This window comes from Pseudorca crassidens, chromosome 11 (assembly GCF_039906515.1).
Source record: "Pseudorca crassidens isolate mPseCra1 chromosome 11, mPseCra1.hap1, whole genome shotgun sequence".
NCBI classification, from domain to species: Eukaryota; Metazoa; Chordata; class Mammalia; order Artiodactyla; family Delphinidae; genus Pseudorca; species Pseudorca crassidens.
This window is the reverse complement of record NC_090306.1, coordinates 61824161-61849282: the sequence shown is the minus strand read 5'-3', so window position 1 is coordinate 61849282 and position 25122 is coordinate 61824161. Positions and strand designations below refer to the sequence as shown.

Sequence of the window (25122 nt, the reverse complement as noted above, 5' to 3'; positions counted from 1 at the left end):
CTAAAAAAAAAAAGAAGAAGGTTACTAAGGTTTTAAGGGGGTTCTGTTTCCAAAGATGATATACTCTTAGACTAAAAGCATGTGTAACTATTTAAGACTTGAAACAACCCTTAGGCACTCAACCTTCTACAGGCTTGGAAGTGGAATGATAAAACTGTGTGGTGCCCAAGGAAACTATGTGCCCACGACTCACCTCACATATGTTCATGGAGGATGACGGAAAAGGAAGAGTCTCTCAAAGGGCAGATCCAGACTACTAGGAAAAAACTGACCAGGAAGCTATGCTCAAAAAGCAAAATCAGAATTATTTAATCAAGAAACTCTGTCCATCACCAAGAGTTCTTCTCAATGGCTCCTATTTTTCCATTTTTCCCTCTCCTGAATGGCAGATTTTATTCTGTCCCAGCCCCACCACTGAGAATCAGTTGTGTGAGAGACAATCAACTTATTATTTCCTCGGATTTTTTTTTTTTATTTTGTAGAGATCTGTCCTTCACTTGGAGATACTGGGCTTGGAGCTGGTTTGTATTCAAAAGATTAAATTTCAGAAGGTATCATCTGAATTCCCCATTTGCTGACCAAGAATATAAAGCAAACAAAAAATCAGCGTTTCATTTATTAAAAAGAAAAAAAAAATAGATGGCAATCCCATCTATCAGGAATTTTTCTCTGGTATCAGGTAAAGTTTTCTTGAAGATTTTCCAATGTAAAGAAGCAGTGTAGGAATTTAGTTGAAACATTTGGAAAACAAAAGTGGCTGAAGACCATGTTGATTCTAGTTAAATATAGAGATATGGTCACTGATGTTAAGCTCTGGTAATTAATAATTGTAAATCAACCAATGTGTTTTCCACTGCATGCTAGGTATATTACACAATCCATTTGTGGAGGCAAAAGGTGGTTAAGTATACTTAATTTTGCTTGTACAATTAAATAATTATTACTTGGTAATTTTCTGAGGTAAATAGTGTTTTTAAGAAGACTGTATTTCAAGAACAAGAAGAGATTAGAACAGTTTTTCTCTCTTTTACCTCCTCAGTTGAGGCATGTAGATTAGGAAGAATAGCACACTAGTTGTTTTAAATAAGCCTTTTTTATAACTTCTATTTTAAAATATATATTTAAAAGTCCCATATAACTTATATTTTAGAATATACACACACACACCCTTCTCTTACTTTTCCTAAAGTACAAACTGCTATTGACTCATGAATAAAATGTAAAAAGGACCCCCCAAAACTGTTAATAGTTAAAAATGAAATGTATGCACTGTAATATTCTAAACATGGATCCAACAATAAGAAACTCCAAAAGATCTCAAGTTCAATGAGGCTTGATGGAGAGAAACATCTGTATTTCCACGTATCAGTACGTTCCCACTTAGCAGTGTATAACTAGAGACACATTATATTCTCCAGAGTGACAGATTTTTACTTTCCTATAGTGCTGCCCCATTAGTGACTTAATCAGATAAATATGGTTTAAAACTGGATCACATAAAAAGTGAAACTTGTTGGCAAAGGGAACATTTCTAAATGGCTTTTCTGTATTAGCAGGAAATGGCTTTTCTGTATTCGCAGGTAACAGTAACTTGGTGAAGCCAAAATTTGGACATTCTTTTTCTATCTAGAGATTTGAAATCTGAGCATGCCTCTTAATCCAAAATTGGGAGCAAACTTTCATAATGGCAAGAAATTACTTTTTAAATTTAAATTTCACATTACTTTTTAAATTTAAATTTCACAAAGATGCTACCACGTTAACTTTTCCGTTTTGATTTCTTCACGTTTGTCTTCCTCTTCTACGTGGATCTATTGCAGTCACTTTATTTTGAGATCTCTTTGAAGATTATCCTGAAATACCATCTACTGCTAACATGTTTGAGATCTATTACCATATAATGGTGGACACAAGTGTCATGATATTACATGTGTGATGTTACTTGTTTCCTCCTTCCAGATGTTTTTCAAAGATCACCCTAAATTCTCAAATGCCGCATCTTCCATGAAGCATTAGGAGATTGTGAGTATACCATCCAAAAGTGATCCCTCTTCCCTTAAAAACACTGTGCCCTTAAACCACCTAACATTTATATTAGATAAACATTAAATCCTTTAGACCTTAATGCATTACACTAGATAAAATCTTCCATTAGATAATTGTGAGATTATAATCTCTCTCTAAATTCTAAGGCATTTGAGAATATGCTGTTAAATTTTGTACTTCATGTTTAATATATGTAGTTCATTATGTTTAATATAGTGCACTTTTACAGCAGATTCCTCATAAACATTTGCTTAGTGAACAAATGAAACACATATATTTCTAACAACTATTACTTGATAAAAAATTAATTTTGTTGTGAATGTTGTTTTTAAGAGATTCCTTGCTGCTGTCAACATCACGAAGCTGCATTTATCCAGATATATTTGCACCTCTTTGATCTCCTTAATTATCAAAACTACTAAATTTAATATTAACATTCAACCATGATATTTAAAATTACATGCTTCATATTGGAAGAATTATTCTAAATTACAGTAGTATCTTTTTCTCAAAAGAAAGCTAAGAAAGAGAATGTTATAGACAAAGACAAATTAAGATGAAAACTGAGTCAACAACTTCAACAAACTACATTCAGATGAAAACTTGGGTATACATTTTATACTTCAGTACAGTGGTATGCATTTCTAATAAAATATATCCTGAATAATTTGTTTTAAATTGAGGTAAAACTAACGTAAAAACCTATCCTGGATTAACTACTTTTCTAGCCCTAAAGTCTCAACTCAATATCATATGTCTCTTGAATGTCATGACAGATCCCAGTCTGTTATGGAATGTCATATAATAACAGAAAATATTGATTGAGCGCTTATTGGAACTGGAGCTACACAGAACTTTTATTTAATTACATGATCTCACTTAATATTCACACTAAAACTCTGATGTGGATACTGTTTTATCCATATTTTGTAACTGAGGAAACTAAGGCTAAAAGTCAGTAACTTGCTCAAGGTTACATTTTTTGTCGCAGCTGGGACTAATATCTATATTTAATTCTGCAGTCAATGATCTTAACCACTATAATTTTCTAAACAAAATTAGAGAAGAGAGAGCAAGTATTTTTTAAAAAATAATTATTTCTTAAATTATTTTGGTCTAGAGAATAGAATAATATAAAAACTGAAATTAATAATACCACTTTTAAAATTAGCCATGCTAGAAATACTCTCATATTATTCTTGGGAGAAATTTGCCAATATTTAAGAGCAACTTGACAATCTGTTTCAATGATTTCAACCATGGACTCAAAAATTGAAGTTCCAAAACTATATCTTAGTAAACAGCAAATAAATAATAAAACTGCATGCACAAATATATTTGTCAGAATTATTCATAAGTGAAAGTTTGAAAGCATTCTTAATTTCCAATAATATAAATATTTTAAGTTAGTTACGGTATATATAACCATAAAAAAGAATATTAGAGAGCATTTCAAAATTATTAAGATAGGGAAATAAAATGCATAAAGATTGAAAAGGAAGAAATAAAACTATAGTTATCTCCAGATGACATTACAATGTTTGTAGAAAACCTTTAAAGGAAACTATTAAATAGCTATAAGAAATAATAATGAAACTTGTCAAGGTTGCAGAACATAAGGTCAATATACAGAATTCTTATACCTCAATAATAAAACAGCTCAATTTTTTTAAATGGACAAAAGATTTTAACAGATATTTCACAAAAGAAGATACAGAGATGAAAAATAAGTGCATGAAAAGATTCTCAATATCCTTGATCACTAAAGAAGTGCAAACTAAGTCAATAATAATAAGATACATTCCACACCCAATATAATGGCTAATGTTAAAAAGACTGGCAATACTAAGTGTTGGTGAGAACGCAAAGCAAATGAAACTGTCATGTATTGCTTGTTGGAATGCAAAGTGGTCCAGTCACTTTGGAAAACAATAGGGTAGTATCTAATAATCTTGCCAGACAACCCAGCAAGTCCACTCCTAGGTATTTATTAAGAGAAAGGGAAACATAATCACATGAAGCTGTTTATGCAAATATTCATAGCAGCATTATTCATAATAAACTAAAACTGGAAGCAACCCAAATGTTTAAAAAATATAAACATCTGTTTTTTCTTGCTATTATTGCTTAATGAGTAACTATTTTCCAGGAAAACATCTGTAAGGGTCTGTATCTCTGGCATGCAAACCTCTGCCATCCAGGAGGCTACCAAGGTGCCCCAGGGCATCTCTTGTTCCTCACCAGGTAAATAGCCATATTGTAGTTCTCAACAGCTTTCTAAATAGAGTTTGTCTTAATTGCTCTCCTAACTACTTTCCCTGCTTCCACCCTGGCTTCCTCACAGTATATTCTCAATAAAACAGCCAGAGTGATCCTACAAGAACATGTCTGAGCACATCGCTCTTTTGTTCAAAACCCTCCCAATGGCTTTCCCTCTCACTCTAAATAAAACCCCCAATTCTTACAATAGTCTATAAGGCCTTACATGGTCAGTGCTGTTACCTCCCTCCCTAAATCATCTCATCTTGCTATACCCCTTACTCACTCCATTAGAGTCACATCTGTCTATTTGCTTTCCCTTGGACATGCCACACACATTCTACCTCAGGGCCTTTGCATGTGCTGTTCCTCTGTCTGGAATGCTCTATTCCCAACATAAATAGCAACTCAAATATCAACTGAAAAACAAGAGCTTCCCTGACCACGATATTTAAAATAAACTCCTTATCTGTTAGCCTTCTCCAAACTCTCCCATTCTTTTTGCTTTTTATTTATTTACTCTGAAAGTATCACCACCTGACAAATTTTTACTTGCTTGATAAACTAACTGTAATCCTATCCACTGTAATATAAGCGGAGACTTTGGCTCTTTTATTCACTACTATTTACTCTAGTGTCTATAATACTGCCTGGTACATAGTAGGTGTTTACTAAATATTTGTTGAATTAATGAACTGTCACATTGTGGACAGGCCACATGGGATCACCATTTCCATCCCTATCTATGTATATTTTTAACTCCCATGTATCTTCAAATGTGCAAAGCTGTTACTATACAATTGGAAGACATTGCTGACTAACTTTGTATTACAGAACTTTCCATTTGTGAATTATTCTTACTAATGAGCATCAGAAATTGAAATAAAAAAGGTCAACCCACTAAAATTATTTTGACGTACTTGCTTCTCATGTTTTTCATTATTTTCATTTTGCCTGTTTATGAAAGATGTTCTCATATCACTTATCTGTTGAGAATAAGGAGAACACACAGTTCATTTTAATGTCATGTATATATGCTTTAGAAAATGATTAACTTATCTGGAATGAAAAATAGATATTGAATGATGACATACAAACCAGGTAAATAGCTATTGAAAGTTTTTCCTACTGGTTTCTATACAGTCTATAAAGATAAAGTACAGACTAACAAATAAAGAACATATGTTTCTACCTCACTCTGAATTTGGCATATCTTTGAAGTAAATAAATATTTGAAAATGTCTTCACCAACACTTGGAACTTTCTATTGTTATATGTGATAATTATTTAGTATATAATTCATGTTCATATTTTATCTCAATATCTTCCTTTCGCTAAGAAAATCAATTGAATTTATTTTAACTAAACATCGGCTGAGATTCTTGACTTTTAAAATTCTGGGGACTTCCCTGGTGGTCCAGTGGTAAAGAACACGCCTTCCAATGCAGGGGACGCGGGTTCGATCCCTGGTCGGTGAACTAAGATCCCACATGCCGTGGGGCAACTAAGCCTACGTGGAACAACTACTGAGTTCGTGTGCCTCAACAAGAGAGCCCACATGTCACAAACTACAGAGCCCACGCACCCTGAAGCCTGCGTGCCACAACTGGAGAGAGAAAAAATCCACACACCACAACTAGAGGGAAGCCTGTGCACCACAACAAAGAGCCTGTGCTGCATCGAAAGATCACGTACACCTCAACGAAGACCCCACATGCCACAGCCAAGACCCGACACAGCCAAACAACCACAGAAAATAAATAAATAATATAATAAAAAATAAAATTCTGTATGACTTTTCCCATATGAAAAGCAAACATGACAAAATAATCTTTCTGAGGCCAAATATAATGATTTCCTCACAGCATGAAATAAGTATTATGGCTCTGTCTTTGTTATCCACCTACCTTTCAATCCATGTATCCATCATCTATCTACTTGTCAACAAACTTATTAACGTTCACACTATATAATTTATTGAAATATCCTATGTATTACTTTTGCATTTATTGAAACACAAATTTTCATATGGATTTCTCAACTCTTCACTCTATGAAATAGCTGATAGTCTATCAATGTCAAAATTCAACAGACTGCAGTAACATTTTAAAAATGTAAATAGGAAACCTGAGAAACTCTACAAAGATGGAAATTAAAAAGTGTGGTAAGCTAGGAGGCAAGGGGCTTAATTGCTCTGCATATTAACTATATTTCTATAATAATTTTAGTCTCACTATCAGTTGAAACAGGGGAAGTAACAGTTCCCTCGATACGGCCTAGATAAAGCCCGAGATCTGCCCTCAGCTTATGCAATTAACTTCCAGTGCATTTGCACACTGGGAATGCAAAGCCAAGTAATTTTCACCCGGAGTCCTTTTTCTATTTTGGCATTTCTGACAGCATTCCCAAGAACCCTCCACGAATTTAGAGTGTGTTTAAGTCAGCATACACATAAAACTCTCTGATACTCAATCATTATTCTCTTCGGAGCCTATTGGCCTTACTTAATTTGTCGCATATGGACTGCTAGAGTAACATTTTCTTTCTTATGAAAACTCTCTTTTTTCCCCTCTGGTTAGCACTACCACCTGGTGACCTGGAGAGCTGATACTGAACTTCTGTTTAATCCTCACCCTAATTAGCTGAAGCAGCTGAGCAACCGGAAACCCCTGCCTCCCTCCCTTCTGAAGCTCAAATCCACTGTACTCCAGGCCATTCCACTTTAGGAAGGAAGAAGTCAATCTGCGATTCTAATGTGGTCTGATTCCGCAGGGCCACGTGCTACTTCTTAGCTTCTGAGTCGGCCTGTACCCATATCTTTAAATAACATTAAATAGGCTTTGGCACAGTTGCAACAAGTCCAGTTTTCCTAATCTGATGTTTTCTCACATCCAAAATGGTGAAGGCCTCTTCACTAGTACTCCATTTCACATAAGAGCATTTGAAACATTCCACACAGGCTAGTTGAAATTGCATGCAATTAAGGGAGAACCTCATGTATTTAAAATAATCTCCCAAGGCTTTAAGATTTGCCATATAAGCAAAAGTGTGTGCTATTCTGAATTAATCGCTCACCTTCATTGCACAAAATGTTGGAACTAAGTTTCCTTTCCTTTCCGCTCTTTCCCAAATCATTGTCTCTTCAAGTATAAAAATGAAATCTTCTGTATTTTCGTGGCAAGTAGAAACTAACGTAAAACACTTATTTTCCATTACCTTTATTCTAGTTTCCTTATCAGGATAGCATTGCTACCTCAGGTAAATAAGTTATTGAAGCCCAAAATAGATTTTATGAGTTCTAGGAGAAAAATACGAGCAGTTCTTATAACTGGCTGATTAGTATGTTTGTTAAGAAAGCTTGCGATCAGAAAGGCCCCTAAGAATCTCTGTTCCAAAGTGAGAAAATATCATTACAAGACACCTTAAAGTAATTACTCTAGCATAAAGCCTGCATGAATACCTATATTCATATATTCCTCATTTTAAAAATTTCTCTATAATTTATCATAATAAAAACGAAAAGAGGTTTTTTGAGATTTCTTTGAAAATTAGGCTTTTACATGAACAGACTAAATGCCAGAGGACTCATTTACTTTTCTCCACAGACTAAGTCTACCACAAAACTCTTGTTTTCTTCTTTCTTATCAATTATTTCTTGCTGAAAGAACCTATTGCCTTTCCTTTCCTTTCCTTTTCTTCATCTTTCTAAGTTCCTGAGTCCCTCAAAGACTATCACAGAATAACTACAAAAGCTAAAGATGCCTTCTTCTCACACTTAACACTTGCTCCAGGTAGCTCTACTGTTCCTGCCTACTTGCACTGTCAATAGATTTACAAATTACTCCAGGTTTAGACACCAGATTAACTTGCAAGGAAATTCTGCCATGTTGTTCACCCTGGAAAACTACTGAACACCTCAGAATTCAATATGCATGTGTATGCTTGATCTGTGTTAGTATGCTCATTTGGGAGCTCAGCTTGGTGCTCTGTGACGACCTAGATGGGTGGGATGGGGGGTGGGAGGGAGGTCCAAGAGGGAGGGGATATAGGTATACATATAGCTGACTCACTTCATTGTACAGCAGAAACTAACACAACATTGTAAAGCAATTTTACTCCAATTAAAAAATAAATAAATAAAATAAACAAAGGTGTCTCCTAATTATATGAGAAGCCTCCAGGAGATTTCCATGCTTGGGAAAATTTCTAAGACACCCAGATTTTGAGTTTTGTTCACAGCTATCAGATGGCATATCCGAAATGGTAACATATTTAATAACAAGAATAAAAAAGTGTTTTTGAATAGTTAAAACTGAATCCCTGATGTCCTGATTGTTGAACGATCAGCTCATGACACTAGGATCCAAAGAAAGCCACCCTCACTGCTATTGAGGATGCTACTCTAAGGCCTTTTAGCTCCACAGGAGCACCTGCCTGTCTAAACTGATGCCATAAATACCTTCTGGGCCTCAAAAGCAGTGATTTTCATATTGCTGTGGGTGTCAGAATCACATGAGGTGCTTGATAGAATGCAGATCCTAGGTAGTGGTGGGAATATGCAATTTTTAATAAAACATCTCGGGTGCGGTGGTCCTGATGCAGGTGGTCTCTCAGCTCATACTCAAAGCACTGCACCTGAATATGCAAAAGATTCCCAGCAAGCAGGAGAGGAGATAACTCAAATTCATGGAAGGAAAAACACTAAGATGATACTATCACAGTCCAAGAATCTAACATCAGAGGAATACTTAGGACTCTGTGCTAAAAGCACATATTACAAATATCTATTCAAGTGAAGTTGATGGTATAAATGACCATTTTGGAGGAAGCTTTACCTAAATAATTTAAATCATGTGTGAACAGGTATTTCAAATTATGGGGAAGCTTAGAGAAATCCTAGAGAAATTCTTATGAAATCTCAGGCTCAGGTTTCAAAGCAATTATAAAATCAAAAGAATCATAACTTTGTGTCAAATGTGACCAGACAGTACTAACTACAATGTGAATTCTAATTTTTTAAATTTGTGAGACACTAAAGAGCATATATACACATATTCAAACAAATTTGTACTTGCATTTGGAAATTTAGACTATTTATTCTTAAAAAAGAATGGCTTACGCAAATCCATGTAAGCTACAAACATCACCCACACTTTTGTAACTCAAGAGTGCAGGCTGTTACGAAAATGGATCAAACCTAAAGAGGGATGTCGAAATATCTCTCTTCTACTTTCTACTCAGCACTCTCAGACATTAGACATTAATATTAAAACACTTTCACCTACAGAGCTGAAACACAAATTTTGCACTGGAAGGTTACAAATTGGCTTTTGATTTCATGCAGTACAATTGAAATGTCTCTAAGAAAGTTTGTCGTCCTCAAGAGCCACAGGCCTGCCCTTATGCCCCAGGAGGTTTGAACCTCTCGTAAGTACCTGGAATGTATGGTAGCTCCCCCCTAAATCCTATTTCAAGGACAACATCTGTGACTCCACCCTCAAAAGGTTTCTAAAGATAGCTCAAAGGAACATGTTACCTCACTCTTTAACCTTGAGTAAACCGGCTACCCCTCTAGGAACAGTGTGGCTTGAAAATTCAGGAATCTACTCTAGCCTTTTACTGGGTAGTCATAGAAAGAAAGCTGAAGACTCCCAGCTCATTACAGTAAATGTCCTGAAAATGCTTTCAAACTATTTTCAACATTTACTGTGACAAAGTGTTGCGTGAACTAAGACCAATTTGGAGGCCTTTTGGATATGAATTTTTAAGTAATTGCATGCAGAAAGGTATGAAATGAGAGGGCTTCAAGGTGACTTTTTTGTATATCTCAAGAGGAATGTTAGCTGATAAAGACAAGTAATTAAATCCCCAGCCTCAGAGATGTGAGAAATATTGTGATCTCTTAGGGATGGCCACAAATCTCCTGCATGAACTCATTATGAGTCACTACTCAGAGCATGGAAAGATCTGCCCTGGCCAGAAAGTCCCAAAGCATAACTACAAGCTAATTTTAAATAGCCTTTGGTCAATGGCAGAAGATTGGAAGCATATAGCTAACAATAAATCTTGTTTTGCAATAAACAATTTTATCACTTTCAGGATTTCATAAGTATTTAATTGTAATCCTTTTGCACACACATTCTAGTAGCTTAACAAAAGATAAATAAGAACATAATCTACACATGGTTACTTCTCCCAAATGATTCTACTATAAACAGCTGAAGAATCATCCTTCTCTCCCTGTCCAGTGAGTACAATATAAAACCCATTTTAATCAGTATTCCCAGTATTCTATTATTAATAACTCTTATGATTCCATTATAAAACACAGCTAAGGAAGAAAAATGTTTATACTGAGATTATATAGCACTTTCAAAAAAGAAAAAGGCAGGAACTGAGGAAAGAATTCTGAAACTAAATATCCTTTTTGAAATCAGAATTTATAAAGCAGTAGACAATGTCAGAGGGATCCAGGATTCTTAATCAGGTTTTGCATAGCCATGTTCAGGTGAAGTGAAGCAGTCCTGTTATCTCCATAACCGAGTGGGGAAATCAGGACAAAATGTCCAGTCTGCCAAGGTATTTCTCATAAAAGGTTTCTAAGTCATTCCTTCTCAATGTCCCCTACAAAAGGTCAACACATTACAATTTAAACGTCCAGCCATCAACACAGGAAAAGTTACTCTTCCTCTAGCCCAGTTCAAGATGAAGTTGCTTTTTAGGTACATAATGCTCCTATTTTCTGCAATGAGCAAAGAAGTAATGAACACACGTTTGGCAGGGGAAACTTTAAACAAGGTACAGGAGAGCCATCCAGAAGACAGAATTTCTAATAAAAACTATGATAGAGGAAGTCCCACAAGGAGCAGGTTAGTACCAATCAGCTTGCAAACATTGTTAAGGCAGTTTTAACAATGCTGCTATCAGTCCTGAAACTAAGGCCCAGAAACAAAAACAATGCATGAGGGTAGGTTTGAGGTATTCTCATAGTCTGCTTCTTCATGAGCCATTATATTTTCACTGGCTCACATACTGAATTTCCAGTTCTCCTAACATATCGCAGATTTATAAGCTCAGAAACAAGTTGATAAAAATGTATTTATTAATTTTTTAACTTATACCATCTTCAAAAATGTATTAACTACTACTGATGACAGCTCACCAGTACTTAGAGCACTTCTAAGTGTGACATTCATAATCTCCAGGTACAGGTTCTTGTGCTTATTGTTAATAAAACACTAATACTTTAGAAGATACAACTGCTATCTTATTTCTTAACAAAATTTGCAAACTAAGTTGTAAGATTCTGTCCTAGTTAGGCTTTTTTAGGTGATTGGGTCCTTAATGGAATAGCCTGTAACAGAATTTTTTAAATATGTTATGCAAGCTAAAAATATATGTTATGACATTAATAATGCAATAATCTGGCATGTGTTCTACAATACATAATTGAATTTTCCAGGAAACTGGTGACTAAATAAGTAAATCAATGCAGTAACTGCCCAGGGCAAAGGTGGTGATGATGATGGTGATGATGATGATGATTTATCTCTGGAACTCTTACATATGAACAAATGTTCCAAAAATTTTCACGTATTTTGATTATTTTCAAACAAAATACCACAGAGGTCCACAATCCAGTTCTACACACTTTTATAGCTTTTTAAAATCATACTCAGAGCATGTTAATGACTTTAAATATCCAAATCCAGTGGATTTCCTAAAGCGCATCTTCCAAATTTCCAGTTTCTACTACATATTAAGCTAATAAATAACTTCAGTAAGAGTTCTTACGTTATCTAGCTGCCAATTCCACTCCTTCTCAAATCTATGTTTCAATCAATTTGTTGCATGAGCATCACTGTGGTAACAGTTCTCTTGCCCTAAATCCATCCTCTAGTTTACACTTTTTCCTGCTCTCATTTTATTACTTTTAAAACTTTAGTAGATTTCCATGGCAAACTTTCATTTTTCTGATGGTATTTCCTATATGATGTCCTCCATAATCTTTCTAGACCACATTAATTCTTTATATTACAACATTTGCATAATATTTTATTCATTGTATTGATATACTGAATATAGTTAATTGTCTACAGTGTACTGTCCCTGCTAGACCATGAATTCATTGAAAACAAGAAATGCATCTTGTTCATTTTTATATCTCTCAATCTAGCAATGCTTCATCAAAACAAAAACCAACAAGAAACATGAACACCCAACAAAAAATATCTAGGCATTTAGTCACTAATTTCAAAGTTCAAGTCATAATACAATGATATTTGCGAGGCAACTGATTAATTCCTTACACACAAGTAATGAAAATTAGAGCATCTAAGTGCAGAAGCAGTGCCATTTCCTATAGAAGCGTATACCATTAAAAAATGAGGAAACAGTATGACATTTCCAGAACCAATGTAAATAAAGCTATAGAGCTTGACTTAGGGACCTAAAAAAATGGGGAGAAACAACATGTTTTGATATTGGAAAGCTCACATTTGAAAATATGTTAATTCTTTAAAAATTAACTTATAAATCCAATCAATGCATATTCAGTCAAAACTGCAGCAGGATTTTTAATGGGCTTCGTCAAACTGATTTAAAAATCTATACTTAAGAGAAAACACGTAAGATTTTGAACAAGAACAAGAGAAAATGTTGTCAACCACAACATACTATAAAGCTAATCAGAGCAACATGGTACTAGTGCCAAAAACAACAGAGACCAGTTAAACAGAATTGAATCAATTCCCTAAAATATAAGCATTTTCATTAAGATAAAGATATCATTTCAAATCTATGAATAAGAAAGTTCTTTAAAGAAACAGGATTAAATAATTGGTTATAAATATATTAATGTTAAAGAAAATTAGACCACTCTTCCATTCTATACATAAAAACTAATTAGAGAAGGAAGGGTGAGGAGATAGATGCAAAAACAAAATAGCTTTCAAATAAAAAATGAAATATATTCAAAATGTTCATATAGAGAAGGTCTTCTATGGAAGTCAGAACCAAAGAGACAGAAAGCTACAAAAGGAATGATTTAACATATAAATTAAAAGCCTTTGAGATGATGAAATACACCACAAAGTATTAAAAAAAAATGACAGTGTTGAGAGAAAATACTGTAACATTGTTTTCTACAAAAAGGAGTAAAATCGAAAAAAATCCAAAATATATAGGAAAAGGGTAGGAAAAATACCTCACCCATCTTCTATGAGGCTTTTGTTTTTCCTTTAACCAGGTAACAATTCACAGAAGAAAACAAAGTACACATGGCAGATGTATATGAAAAGATGCACAAGTTAATTCAACTGGTTCTGTAACAGCTTCAAAAAAATTATTTTTGCTGCCATACTGTCAAAAATGTAAAAGATGTATATACTCTTTATTATCATGAAGGGTTTGGGGGCATTGGGCCCTCTCGTATGTGGTTGACGGAGGGTTCTACTGGGAAACCCTTTGGAATACAATTTGTAATATTTATCAAAAATCTTATACTCTTTAAACCAAAAATTCCTCTTTCAGGAATCAATCCTATAAAAATACGTATATGTGCGACAAAAGACTGTTCAAGCACACTCAGTGCAGTCTTGATTATAATAATGAAGACTTAGCAACACTGGAATAAAGCTCCTCAGATTTATTTTTATAAATGAGTAGAAAACAGAATGTATTTCTGTTCACGTGAAAAAAATTTAACTGTATGGAAATGTTTTAAAGTGGCTGGATTTGGGCTTCCCTGGTGGCGCAGTGGTTGAGAGTCCGCCTGCTGATGCAGGGGACACGGGTTCATGCCCCAGTCCGGGAAGATCCCACATGCTGCAGAGCGGCTGGGCCTGTGCGTCCGGAGCCTGTGCTCCGCAATGGGAGAGGCCACAACAGTCAGAGGCCCGCGTACCGCAAAAAAAAAAAAAAAAAAGGCTGGATTTATATACAGCAAATATTAATTTTATCTGTGAAGAGGGAGGGTAAGAGCTATAGGATGTCATGGAAGGAGTAAAAGAAAATTTTCACATTGTTATCTCTCTTGTTTTAATCACTACAACCAGAATGCATTCATGTGGTTTTTATATATTTAAAAAACAACCATAAAAAATACCTAGAATATGTGTACTTAATTGCACAAAAAGATAGTGGGCCTGAAAGTTTATAGTTTGAATAATTAATAGTTAATTAGCAATTCATTCAACAAATATATATTGGTATAATCCTGTACCAAAGATTAAGTTAGGCAGTAGTAATACAAGGATGAGACAAAGCCCTGCCCTCAAGATCACCCAAATATCACAGGGACCCAGAAAAGTAGTTGAACTACAAGGTGACAACTGCTAAAGTACAGATCCACAGGATGTCACCTTATTCTTTCTGGGAAGGACAGATAGGTTTCAGGTAAGGCTGTGCAAGTGAAATTTTATTTTTAAGTGAATAGCAATATTCCCAACAGACAAGGGGAGTGGAAAGGAATTTCATATAATGGGCAGTCACCCTGACCTGAGGTCATAAGCGCTGCTGTGCTACTATCTGCAGTTGAATGTCACCCCTCCACCCCTCACTTAAAATCTGTGCACCCTTAGCTAAGAGACTTAACCCCTCTCAACCTCCACGACTCAGCTATAACATGGCTGCAGTAACCACACCCACTCCACGGGTTTACTGAGAAGACTGAACAAAATCATTCATAAAAGCCTCAGTACAGTACCTGGAACATACATATTGATAAATATTTGCTACTCTTCTGTTTGTTGTCTATAAAGAAGCCAAAAGGAGCATGGTGTGTTCAGGAAACTGAAAGAAGACTGACTCAGGTTGGTAGCAAAACTTTGAAACATTTACTAGAATACACTGAAATGTGAATAACCCTTAACTCCAAGTGACTGCAGGGTGTTCCCAAGTAAATGCAGAATAAATCTAATTTTGTGTTTATTTACTTCCATGCTAATAGGAAAATTATCTCATGATCAATAGAACAAATTTCAATCTATATTCAAGGAGATTTGCACATTCCCCTGGTAAATTTGTATAAATGATAATGAAATTGTTTACTTCAAATGTTTAAGTCTTCCAAAATTGTTATTGAAAGCAATGTTCTGTATTAGACAACAAGGAATTTAATTTTGGAAAAAAAATCATCTACTAAAATTAAAATATTTCATTAAAAAATAGCTTCTATCATTTAATGCAGATGAGTCAAAGATCCTTTCAATTTCCATCTTTCCATCTGCCCTCTCTCTTTAGGATATCACTACTTGTTTGCTTTCTCACCATCATTTCAAACACGTAAGGATTCATATGAACTACCACTTCAAATCCCCTCAATCTTCCTATATTACCTGGCTCTTCTATTACTGCATATATATGAAGCCCTGGCCCTGTCAATTACTAGCTATATGACTTTAGGTAAGTTACTTGACTTCTCTAACCCTCAGTCTCCTCATCTATATAATGGGAATAATAATAATAATACAGATCTGCTTATCTCATAAGGTTGTTGTGAAAATTATACAAATTACTATATGTAAAACAGAACAGTGCCTGGAAATTTATGTGTTTAATTAACTGGTAATATTAGTTCTCTTCTAGTTCCCTAACCTTTCCTGTGGAACTCTTAACATAGCTCTCTTTTGCTTGCTTCTCTCTCAGGGCAATGTTACATTAAGTACACTCTCTTACTGGCTTTCTGAACTCTCTAAACGTCTATGTCAAAATAATCTTCATGTTATATCTAATGCCTTCTTCAAAGTCTTCATATCTTACTTAATCTTTATCTCCACATATGACTATCTTGTCAGGCTTTTCTCCACCTCTATTCATTTCTAAATTTTTGTCCCATAATATCAGATTATTAAAATTAAAACTATACTGATGTGAACAATAAAAAATATTAAAAGGACTGAGTTATTTTACTATTTAGCCTCAAAACTGAGTAAAATAGCTTGGGTTTACGATCAACATTACTTTAAAGGAATAGCTATTTAATGACTATTCAAAAGAATAACTGATTTTTAACATTATAAATCTAACTATGAAAATAACACAAATATTACTATAACTAGTACTATAACTTCTGCTACAAGATTGATATATATTTTGTCCAGAACAGCTTTACCCAGTAGAATATTTATTTCTGTCTTGCAGCGCAAGATTTTCATAATGAATCACATTCAAAAATACATTAAAAAAAAGATATACTAGTATATGTCATGAAAAAAAATGCCGATGCTTCAAGGTACTTTACATCAAAAATTAAATATGGCACAATGGTCATTTTGTAGAGTTCATTAATGAAATTGTAAAAGGAGTATTAATCTTGAGTGTTAAATTGAACTTGTGGCAAAAATTGATCAAGCTTCTCCTGACTCAGAAATACCCCATGGCTACTATTGACCAAGAATTTGGGACACTGATTATAATTCATATCCAAACACAAAGGGTGTGAGACAGAAATTATTTTTAAAAGATTTCTTATTCAATACATATACACTATTTAGCTTAATAGAGGAAGTCTTAAGGGCATTAGTTTTACTGTGGAGAGCCACAGGAAAACATACCTGGCTAGGCTGAAGGCATCGTCGATCAAACCTGCTCGGTTACTGACAGAGAGAACCTATGAGGGCAACCAAAAAAAAAAAAAAAGGAATCACTTAGGATTAAAATGGCAGATGTTCATATGTCAAAACAGATCTTTGATGAGTAAATCCAGTTTACCTCATGTTTCCTGATTAACTGATCAATTAATAATCTCCAATTCCTTAAATCATAGTTGACTCTAAAATAGCCAGTTTGATTGATGTTCCCCAGTAACCAGCTTCCTTTGTCCAAAGAAGTTATTCTGTGGTGTTCTGAAAACAGCATTTTAGGGGGTAAGAGAGATTTGCAATTTTAAGGGTTAAAATAGAGTGAAGTATGTTTTCTTAATACCAGATATCACAGTACCAATAATTAAAAGAGGACACCATCCTAAATACCTAATTGAAATCTACTCTTTAGTCAATTAATCACTATAGCTAGAATTTGCTAGAAAACCTTTAGTAGCTTACTCATTATTACTCTTGATAAAACCCTGTTATGTATATATAATTTTCTTTCTCAAGATAAATGTAACCAAGAAATCTACTACTGTATTCATGTGGCTTCCAGTTACATTGTATATGTATCTGTGGAAAAGGCTTCAGGTGCACATTCTACTTATTTTATTCAGCAAGAAAGTAATTAAAATAATAGGGCTCATTTATTTGAAAGTCACTGTTATTTCTTACCCTTTTCCTTGTGCTTTCTTGGGATGTGCTAATAAATAACAGACTTTCCAGCATCATCAATAATGTTGGAAAAAGGAACCTCATTTATTTAAGACTCTAATATTTCTACATATAATTAGAACAAAGATAATAAATTCTGCTTATTGGAATCACTTTGGAAAATGGTAACTTGATTATATTCGCTGGTTAATTCAATTAAAGGAAGCCAGTAAAAGTAATCTTATAACTTACATATTTAACCCCTTTAAATATAATACAGATAGAGAACTCATTCACTTTTAATGGCAGCCTTTATTGACTTCCCAGAACCATAGTTTACAATTCTAATTATTTTGTTGCTGCTGCCCTCAGGACTCATGCTTCATAGAAGTTGCATAATGTATGAAGTTTACTTAAAATTCATATTTTATACACACACACACACACACACACACACACACACACACACACGTCTATCTAATTTCCACAGTGACTCAAAACCACACAATGCATCATGGAAACCATTCATGTCAGTTCTAAGAGGCACAACCTCTAATTCTCCCTCTATTTATCCAAGTTTTCACACATCAGACAACAAAACAAATTTTATTTTTACTTTTCTTAAGCGCTGAATTTACAGAGTACTTTCTCTTAAATAAAAGCCATACAAGAAGAGGTTATACCACAAAAATTAATGAATGAATGTTAAAGATCATTAATTGTTCACGTCTAGAATGGGGTGGGCTAATGTAACCAACACATGTTACATATTATCAACTTTCAGAAATACAGTAAAAAATACTTAAACATAAATGTATACTAAACATAAACATCTAATCTTTAATGTTTCAAAGAGCACTTCAACTTCTTGACATCTTTATTAACAGTATGTGTTAGAACAGATAAAGAAATGAGGCTCAGACAGGTTAATTGAATTGTCTGAGATAGTGCATCTCAGGTATCCTGACTTCCGTGCCCTTTTTACCACGCATACTCTGTTGATCCAAGATGGTATAACGTTTTTATTGTATATGATACTGTATACATTTTCATACTCTTATATTAATTTGAAAAATGGGGAAATAACTTGGGAAACAAGAATTATAAAAGGAGTACAAAAACTTCTTGTAAAACTTTCCTATATATAAATGTTTGAACTTATGCCACTGATCGTCTTTTGTCCTCAGTAGAACTTATAACCTAAAGGCCAAGTGATGGCATTTAAGGCCCCTTCTAATTCTATGATTCAATGGCAGAAGGGGATAGTTTTCTTAGTTTGAAATTTTACCCAGCTTAATCTGTGGTACTTAGGAAAATAAATCTGTCAGATATTGCTCTAAAATATTTATAGCTTCCCAAGTTTCTGATACTTTATATCTGCAGGTTTTTAAAAAATTTTATGTATTTATCCACACAATTTCTGTGAAGCTTTAGAATGTCACCCAATTTTACAGATGTAAAAATAAAAAACAATAATCTAAAAAATGGCATTTAAAAAACAAGTCCTCATAAAGAGAGATTTTAGTTAATCATGTCTGAATTCACTGAAGAAAAATTGATTGAAATATTGAGGATATTGTTTCCCTTGAGCAACCCTAACACTGTCTTCAGGAATAAGATTTTTATAGCAAAACATATTTAAATTGTTATTGAATTCACATAGGTTAAGAACAAGTTTAATCATTTTCATCTAAGAAGTGATTATTATTTAAAGAAATTACAATATTACAGGTTTGGGTTTAATATATGAACACATGATTAAACTTTTTACAATTTTGAAATGGGCATCGATTTCTATGATATTAAATCTGTTTTTTAAAGTTACTTCCTCCTGACATTTTAGATAGATGGCATAACTTAACTTCATGTGATGCACTTGGTTCTAGTTTTTTGAACTTTTGAATTCAACAATGTATAGGTAGAAAAGAGACCAACTAAAAAAGTCAACAATCCCTATACCGTCTAGTCTGAGAAGAAAAAAAGGCAAGCATCTATTGTTGTTTAGTATTCTATTATTAAATTAATAACTAAAACCTGAAGGTTATTACTGTTCATGAATATTTTTACACCTTGGTTATAAATGAAACCTTTGGAGAAATGATTCCCTGAAAAGTTTTCTAATAGATTTTTAAATACCTTTTTCTTTCTACTTAATTATATCTCTAAAATGTTCTTCAAATTAACTAACGGCAAGCAATGAATTTTAAAGAGATCTTTTTCAATAGCCTAATGAGGTACAGTATGTGATGAGTACCATAATAAAAAGTATGGAAGTTATATTTCAAGTGTTCGTAATAACAATTAAAAATTATATTTAGAATATATCCAAAATGGCACAAGACTTAAATTATATCAAGGCAAAAAGTAGTTGTCATTTTATAGTATTTTATATCTTCATATTTTATCCTTCCTTTTGGAATAAAAAGAGAAAGGATATCAGATCTTTCTACTCAGTGTTGGTTGGTTGCAGAACAATCAGAATTTAAAACACATAAAAAAGTGAACCAGGGTAACAAGGGTAACAGTGTGAAACAAATTCAGGTATAATAACACATACTAGTTTTCTCACTGGACTCTTGTGAGAATAAAATTAGATAATGCTCTGTAGAGATTATAGAGAACCATTCCTGTGTACCCAGTGGCAAAGTGTCAAAACTGACAGATCTGCAAAGTAACCTAGCAAAGTATTAAAATCTTGCGTGTGTGTGTGTGTGTGTGTGTGTGTTGTAAATAAACTTAGAAAAGAAAATCAAGCTCCTAAGACACTTTCAGCAAGTTATTTCTCAAGTCTTAATTTTCTCATTTGTAAAGAGGGGACTAAAAAATATGCGCTCTTTTAGGCTTGTAACTTTCATACGAGCTAATATTTAAGGAAAGCGTTATACCATTATGCCATTTTTAATGTTTACTTCGAATTTGCAGCATCAATTTCCCTTTTATTTTAAGTCTTATCTATCCTAACATTTTTTTTAACATCTTTATTGGAGTATATTTGCTTTACAAAGGTGTGTTAGTTTCTGCTGTTTAATAAAGTAAATCATATATCCCCATATCTCCCTCCCACCCTCCCTATCCCACCCCTCTAGGTGGTCACAAAGCACTGAGCTGATCTCCCTGTGCTATGCGGCTGCTTCCCACTAGCTATCTATTTTACGTTTGGTAGTGTATATGTGTCCATGCCACTCTCTCACTCGTCCCACCTTACCCTTCCCCCTCCTGGTGTCCTCAAGTGCATTCTCTACATCTGCTTATTTATTCCTGTCCTGCCCCTAAATTCTTCAGAACCACTTTTTCTTTAGATTCCATATATATGTGTTAGCATATGGTATTTTTTTTTCTCATTCTGACTTACATCACTATGTATGACAGACACTAGGTCCATCCACTTCACTACAAATAACTCAACTTGGTTTCTTTTTATGGCTGAGTAATATTCCATTGTATATATGTGCCACATCTTCTTTATCCATTCATCTGTCAATGGACACTTAGGTTGCTTCCATATACTGGCTATTGTAAATAGTGCTGCAATGAACATTGTGGTACATGAGTTTTCTTGAATTATGGTTTTCTCAGGGTATATGCCCAGTAGTGGGATTGCTGGGTCATATGTTTCTTCTATTTTTAGTTTTTTTAAGGAACCTCCATAGTGTTCTCCATAGTGGCTGTATCAATTTACATTCCCACCAACAGTGCAAGAGGGTTCCCTTTTCTCCACACCCTCTCCAGCATTTTCTTTGTAGATTTTTTGATGATGGCCATTCTGACTGGTGTGAGGTGATACTTCATTGCAGTTTAGATTTACATTTCTCTAATGGTTCGTGATGTTGGGCATCTTTTCATGTGTTTGTTGGAAATCTGTATATCTTCCTTGGAGAAATGTCTAATTAGGTCTTCTGCCCATTTTTGGATTGGGTTGTTTGTTTTTTTGATATCAAGCTGCATGAGCTGCTTGTATATTTTGGAGATTAATCCTTTGGCAGTTGCTTCATTTGCAAATATTTTCTCCCATTCTGAGGGCTGTCTTTTTGTCTTGTTTATGGTTTCCTTTGCTGTGCAAAAGCTTTCAAGTTTCATTAGGTCCCATTTGTTTATTTTTTTTTATTTCCATTTCTATAGGAGGTGGGTCAAAAACGACCTTGCTGTGACTTATGTCACAGAGTGTTCTGCCTATGTTTTCCTCTAGGAGTTTTATAGTGTCTGGCCTTACATTTAGGTCTTTAATCCATTTTGAGCTTATTTTTGTGTACGGTGTTAGGGAGTGTTCTAATTTCATTTTTTACATGTAGCTGTCCACTTTTCCCAGCACCACTTATTGAAGAGGATGTCTTTTCTCCACTGTATATTCTTGCCTCCTTTATCAAAGATAAAGTGGCCATACGTGCATGGGTTTATCTCTGGGCTTTCTGTCCTGTTCCATTGATCTATATTTCTGTTTTTGTGCCAGTACCATACGGTCTTCATTGCTGTAGCATTTTAGTGTAGTCTGAAGTCTGGAAGCCTGATTCCCCTAGCTCCGTTTTTATTTCCCAAGATTGTTTTGGCTATTGGGGGTCTTTTGTGTTTCCATAAAAATTGTGAAACTTTTTGTTCTAGTTCTGTGAAAAATGCCATTGGCAGTTTGATAGGGATTGCATTGAATCTGTAAATTGCCTTGGGTAGTATACTCATTTTCACAATGTTGATTCTTCCAATCCAAGAACATGGTATGTCTCTCCATCTGTTTGTATCATCTTTAATTTCTTTCATCAGTGTCTTATAGTTTTCTGCATACAGGCCTTTTTTCTCCTTAGGTAGGTTTATTCCTAGGTATTTTATTCTTTTTCGTGCAAGGGTAAATCGGATGTTTCCTTAATTTCTCTTTCAGATTTTTCATCATTACTGTATGGGAATGCAAGATATTTCTGTGCATTAATTTTGTATCCTGCTACTTTACCAAATTCATTGATTAGCTCTAGTAGTTTTCTGGTAGCATCTTTAGGATTCTCTATGTATAGTATCATGTCACCTGCAAACAGTGACAGCTTTACTTCTTTTCGATTTGGATTCCTTTTATTTCTTCTTTGTCTCTGATTGCTGTGGCTGAAACTTCCAAAGCTATGTTGAATAATAGTGGTGAGAGTGGCAACCTTGTTTTGTTCCTGATCTTAGTGGAAATGGTTTCAGGTTTTCATCATTGAGAATGATGTTGGCTGTGGGTTTGTCATATATGGCCTTTATTATGTTGAGGAAAGTTCCCTCTATGCCTACTTTCTGGAGAGTTTTTATCATAAATTGGTGTTGAATTTTGTCAAAAGCTTTTTCTGCATCTATTGAGATGATCATACGGTTTTTCTCCTTCAATTTGTTAATATGGTGTATCACGTTGACTGATTTGCATACATTGAAGAAACCTTGCATTCCTGGGATAAACCGCACTTGATCATGGTGTATGACCCTTTTAATGTGCTGTTGGATTCTGTTTGCTAGTATTTTGCTGAGGATTTTTGCGTCTATGCTCATCAGTGATATTGGTCTGTAGTCTTCTTTTTTAGTGACATCTTTGCTTGGTTCTGATATCAGGGTGATGGTGGCCTCGTAGAATGAGTTTGGGAGTGTTCCTAGCTCGGCTCTATTTTGGAAGCGTTTGAGAAGGATAGGTGTTAGCTCTTCTCTAACTGTTTGATAGAATTCGCCTGTGAAACTATCTGGTCCTAGGCTTTTGTCTGTTTGAAGATTTTTAATCACAGTTTCAATTTCAGTGCTTGTGATTGGTCTGTTTATATTTTCTATTTCTTCCTGATTCAGTCTAAGAAGGTTGTGCATTTCTAAGAATTTGTCCTTTTCTTCCAGGTTGTCCATTTTATTGGCATAGAGTTGTCTGTAGTAATCCCTCGATACTTTGTATTTCTGCCATGTCAGTTGTTACTTCTCCTTTTTCATTTTCAATTCTATTGATTTGTGTCTTATCCCTTTTTATCTTGATGAGTCTGGCTAATGGTTTATCAATTTTGTTTATCTACCCAAAGAACCAGCTTTTAGTTTTATTGATCTTTGCTACTGTTTCCTTCATTTCTTTTTCATTTATTTCTGCTCTGATTTTATGATTTCTTTCCTTCTGCTAACTTTGGCATTTTTGTTCTTCTTTCTCTAATTGCTTTAGGTGTAAGGTTGGGTTGTTTATTTGAGATGTTTCTTGTTTCTTGAAGTAGAATTTTATTGCTATAAACTCCCCTCTTAGAACTGCTTTTGCTGCATATGATAGGTTTTGGGTCATCGTGTTTTCACTGTCATTTGTTTCTAGTTATTTTTTATTTTTTTTTTTTTTTGTGGTACGTGGGCCTCTCACTGTTGTGGCCTCTCCTGTTGCGGAGCACGGGCTCCGGACACGCACGCTCAGTGACCATACCTCACAGGCCCAACCGCTCTGCGGCACGTGGGATCTTCCCAGACCGGGCCACGAACCTGCGTCCCCTGCATCGGCAGGCGGACTCTCAACCACTGCACCACCAGGGAAGCCCGGTTTCTAGTTATTTTTTTATTTCCTCTTTTTTTCTTCAGTGATCTCTTGGTTATTTAGTAGTGTATTGTTTAGCCTCCATATGTTTGTATTTTTTACAGATTTTTCCTATAATTGATATCTAATCTCATAGCGTTGTGGTCAAAAAAGATACTTGATATGATTTCAATTTTCTTAAATTTACCACGGCTTGATTTGTGACCTAGGATATGATCTATCCTGGAGAATGTTCTATGAGCACTTGAGAAGAAAGTGTATTCTGTTGTTTTGGATGGAATGTCCTATAAATATCAATTAAGTCCATCTTGTTTAATGTGTCATTTAAAGCTTGTGTTTCCTTATTTATTTTCATTTTGGATGATCTGTCCATTGGTAAAAGTGTGGTGATAAAGTCCCCTACTATTATTGTGTAACTGTCAATTTCCTTTATTATGGCTGTTAGCATTTGCGTTATGTATTGAGGTGCTCTTATGTTGGGTGCATAAATATTTACAATTGTTATATCTGCTTCTTGGATTGATCGCTTGATCATTATGTAGTGTTCTTCTTTGTCTCTTGTAATAGTCTTTACTTTAAAGTCTATTTTGTCTGATAGGAGAATTGCTGCTCCAGCTTTCTTTTGATTTCCATTTGCATGGAATATCTTTTTCCATCCCCTCACTGTCAGTCTGTATGTGTCCCTAGGTCTGAATTGGGTCTCTTGTAGAGAGCATATATGTTGGTCTTGTTTTTGCATCCATTCAGCCAGTTTATGTCTTTCAGATGGAGCATTTAATCCATTTACATTTAAGGTAATTATCAATATGTATGTTCCTATAACCACTTATCAGTTGTTTTGTGTTTGTTATTGTAGGTCTTTTCCTTCTCTTGTGTTTCTTGCCTAGAGAAGTTCCTTTAGCATTTGTTGTAAACTGGTTTGGTGGTGCTGAATTCTCTTAGCTTTTGCTTGTCTGTAAAGGTTTTAATTTCTCCATCGAATCTGAATGAGATCTTTGCTGGGTAGAGTAATCTTGGTTTGTAGGCTTTTCCCTTTCATCACCTTAAATATGACCTGCCACTCCCTTCTGGCTTGCAGAG

The 25122-nt window shown here is 34.5% G+C and overlaps 1 protein-coding gene across 2 annotated transcripts in view; it reads right to left on the bottom strand.

Annotated features, from left to right (window-relative positions):
* Nucleotides 1-25122, bottom strand: part of TRHDE (thyrotropin releasing hormone degrading enzyme) — a 405202-nt gene that overhangs the window by 72238 nt on the left and 307842 nt on the right. For both annotated transcript variants that reach the window (XR_010932493.1, XM_067697363.1), the window contains exons 11-12: nucleotides 17017-17150; nucleotides 16860-16915 (exon numbers count right to left, since the gene is read on the bottom strand). Coding sequence is in view for 1 of the 2 variants with exons in the window: in XM_067697363.1 (XP_067553464.1) it covers nucleotides 16860-16915; nucleotides 17017-17150 (190 nt within the window). In the remaining variant the exon portion in view is untranslated. The remainder of the gene's footprint in view (nucleotides 1-16859; nucleotides 16916-17016; nucleotides 17151-25122) is intronic.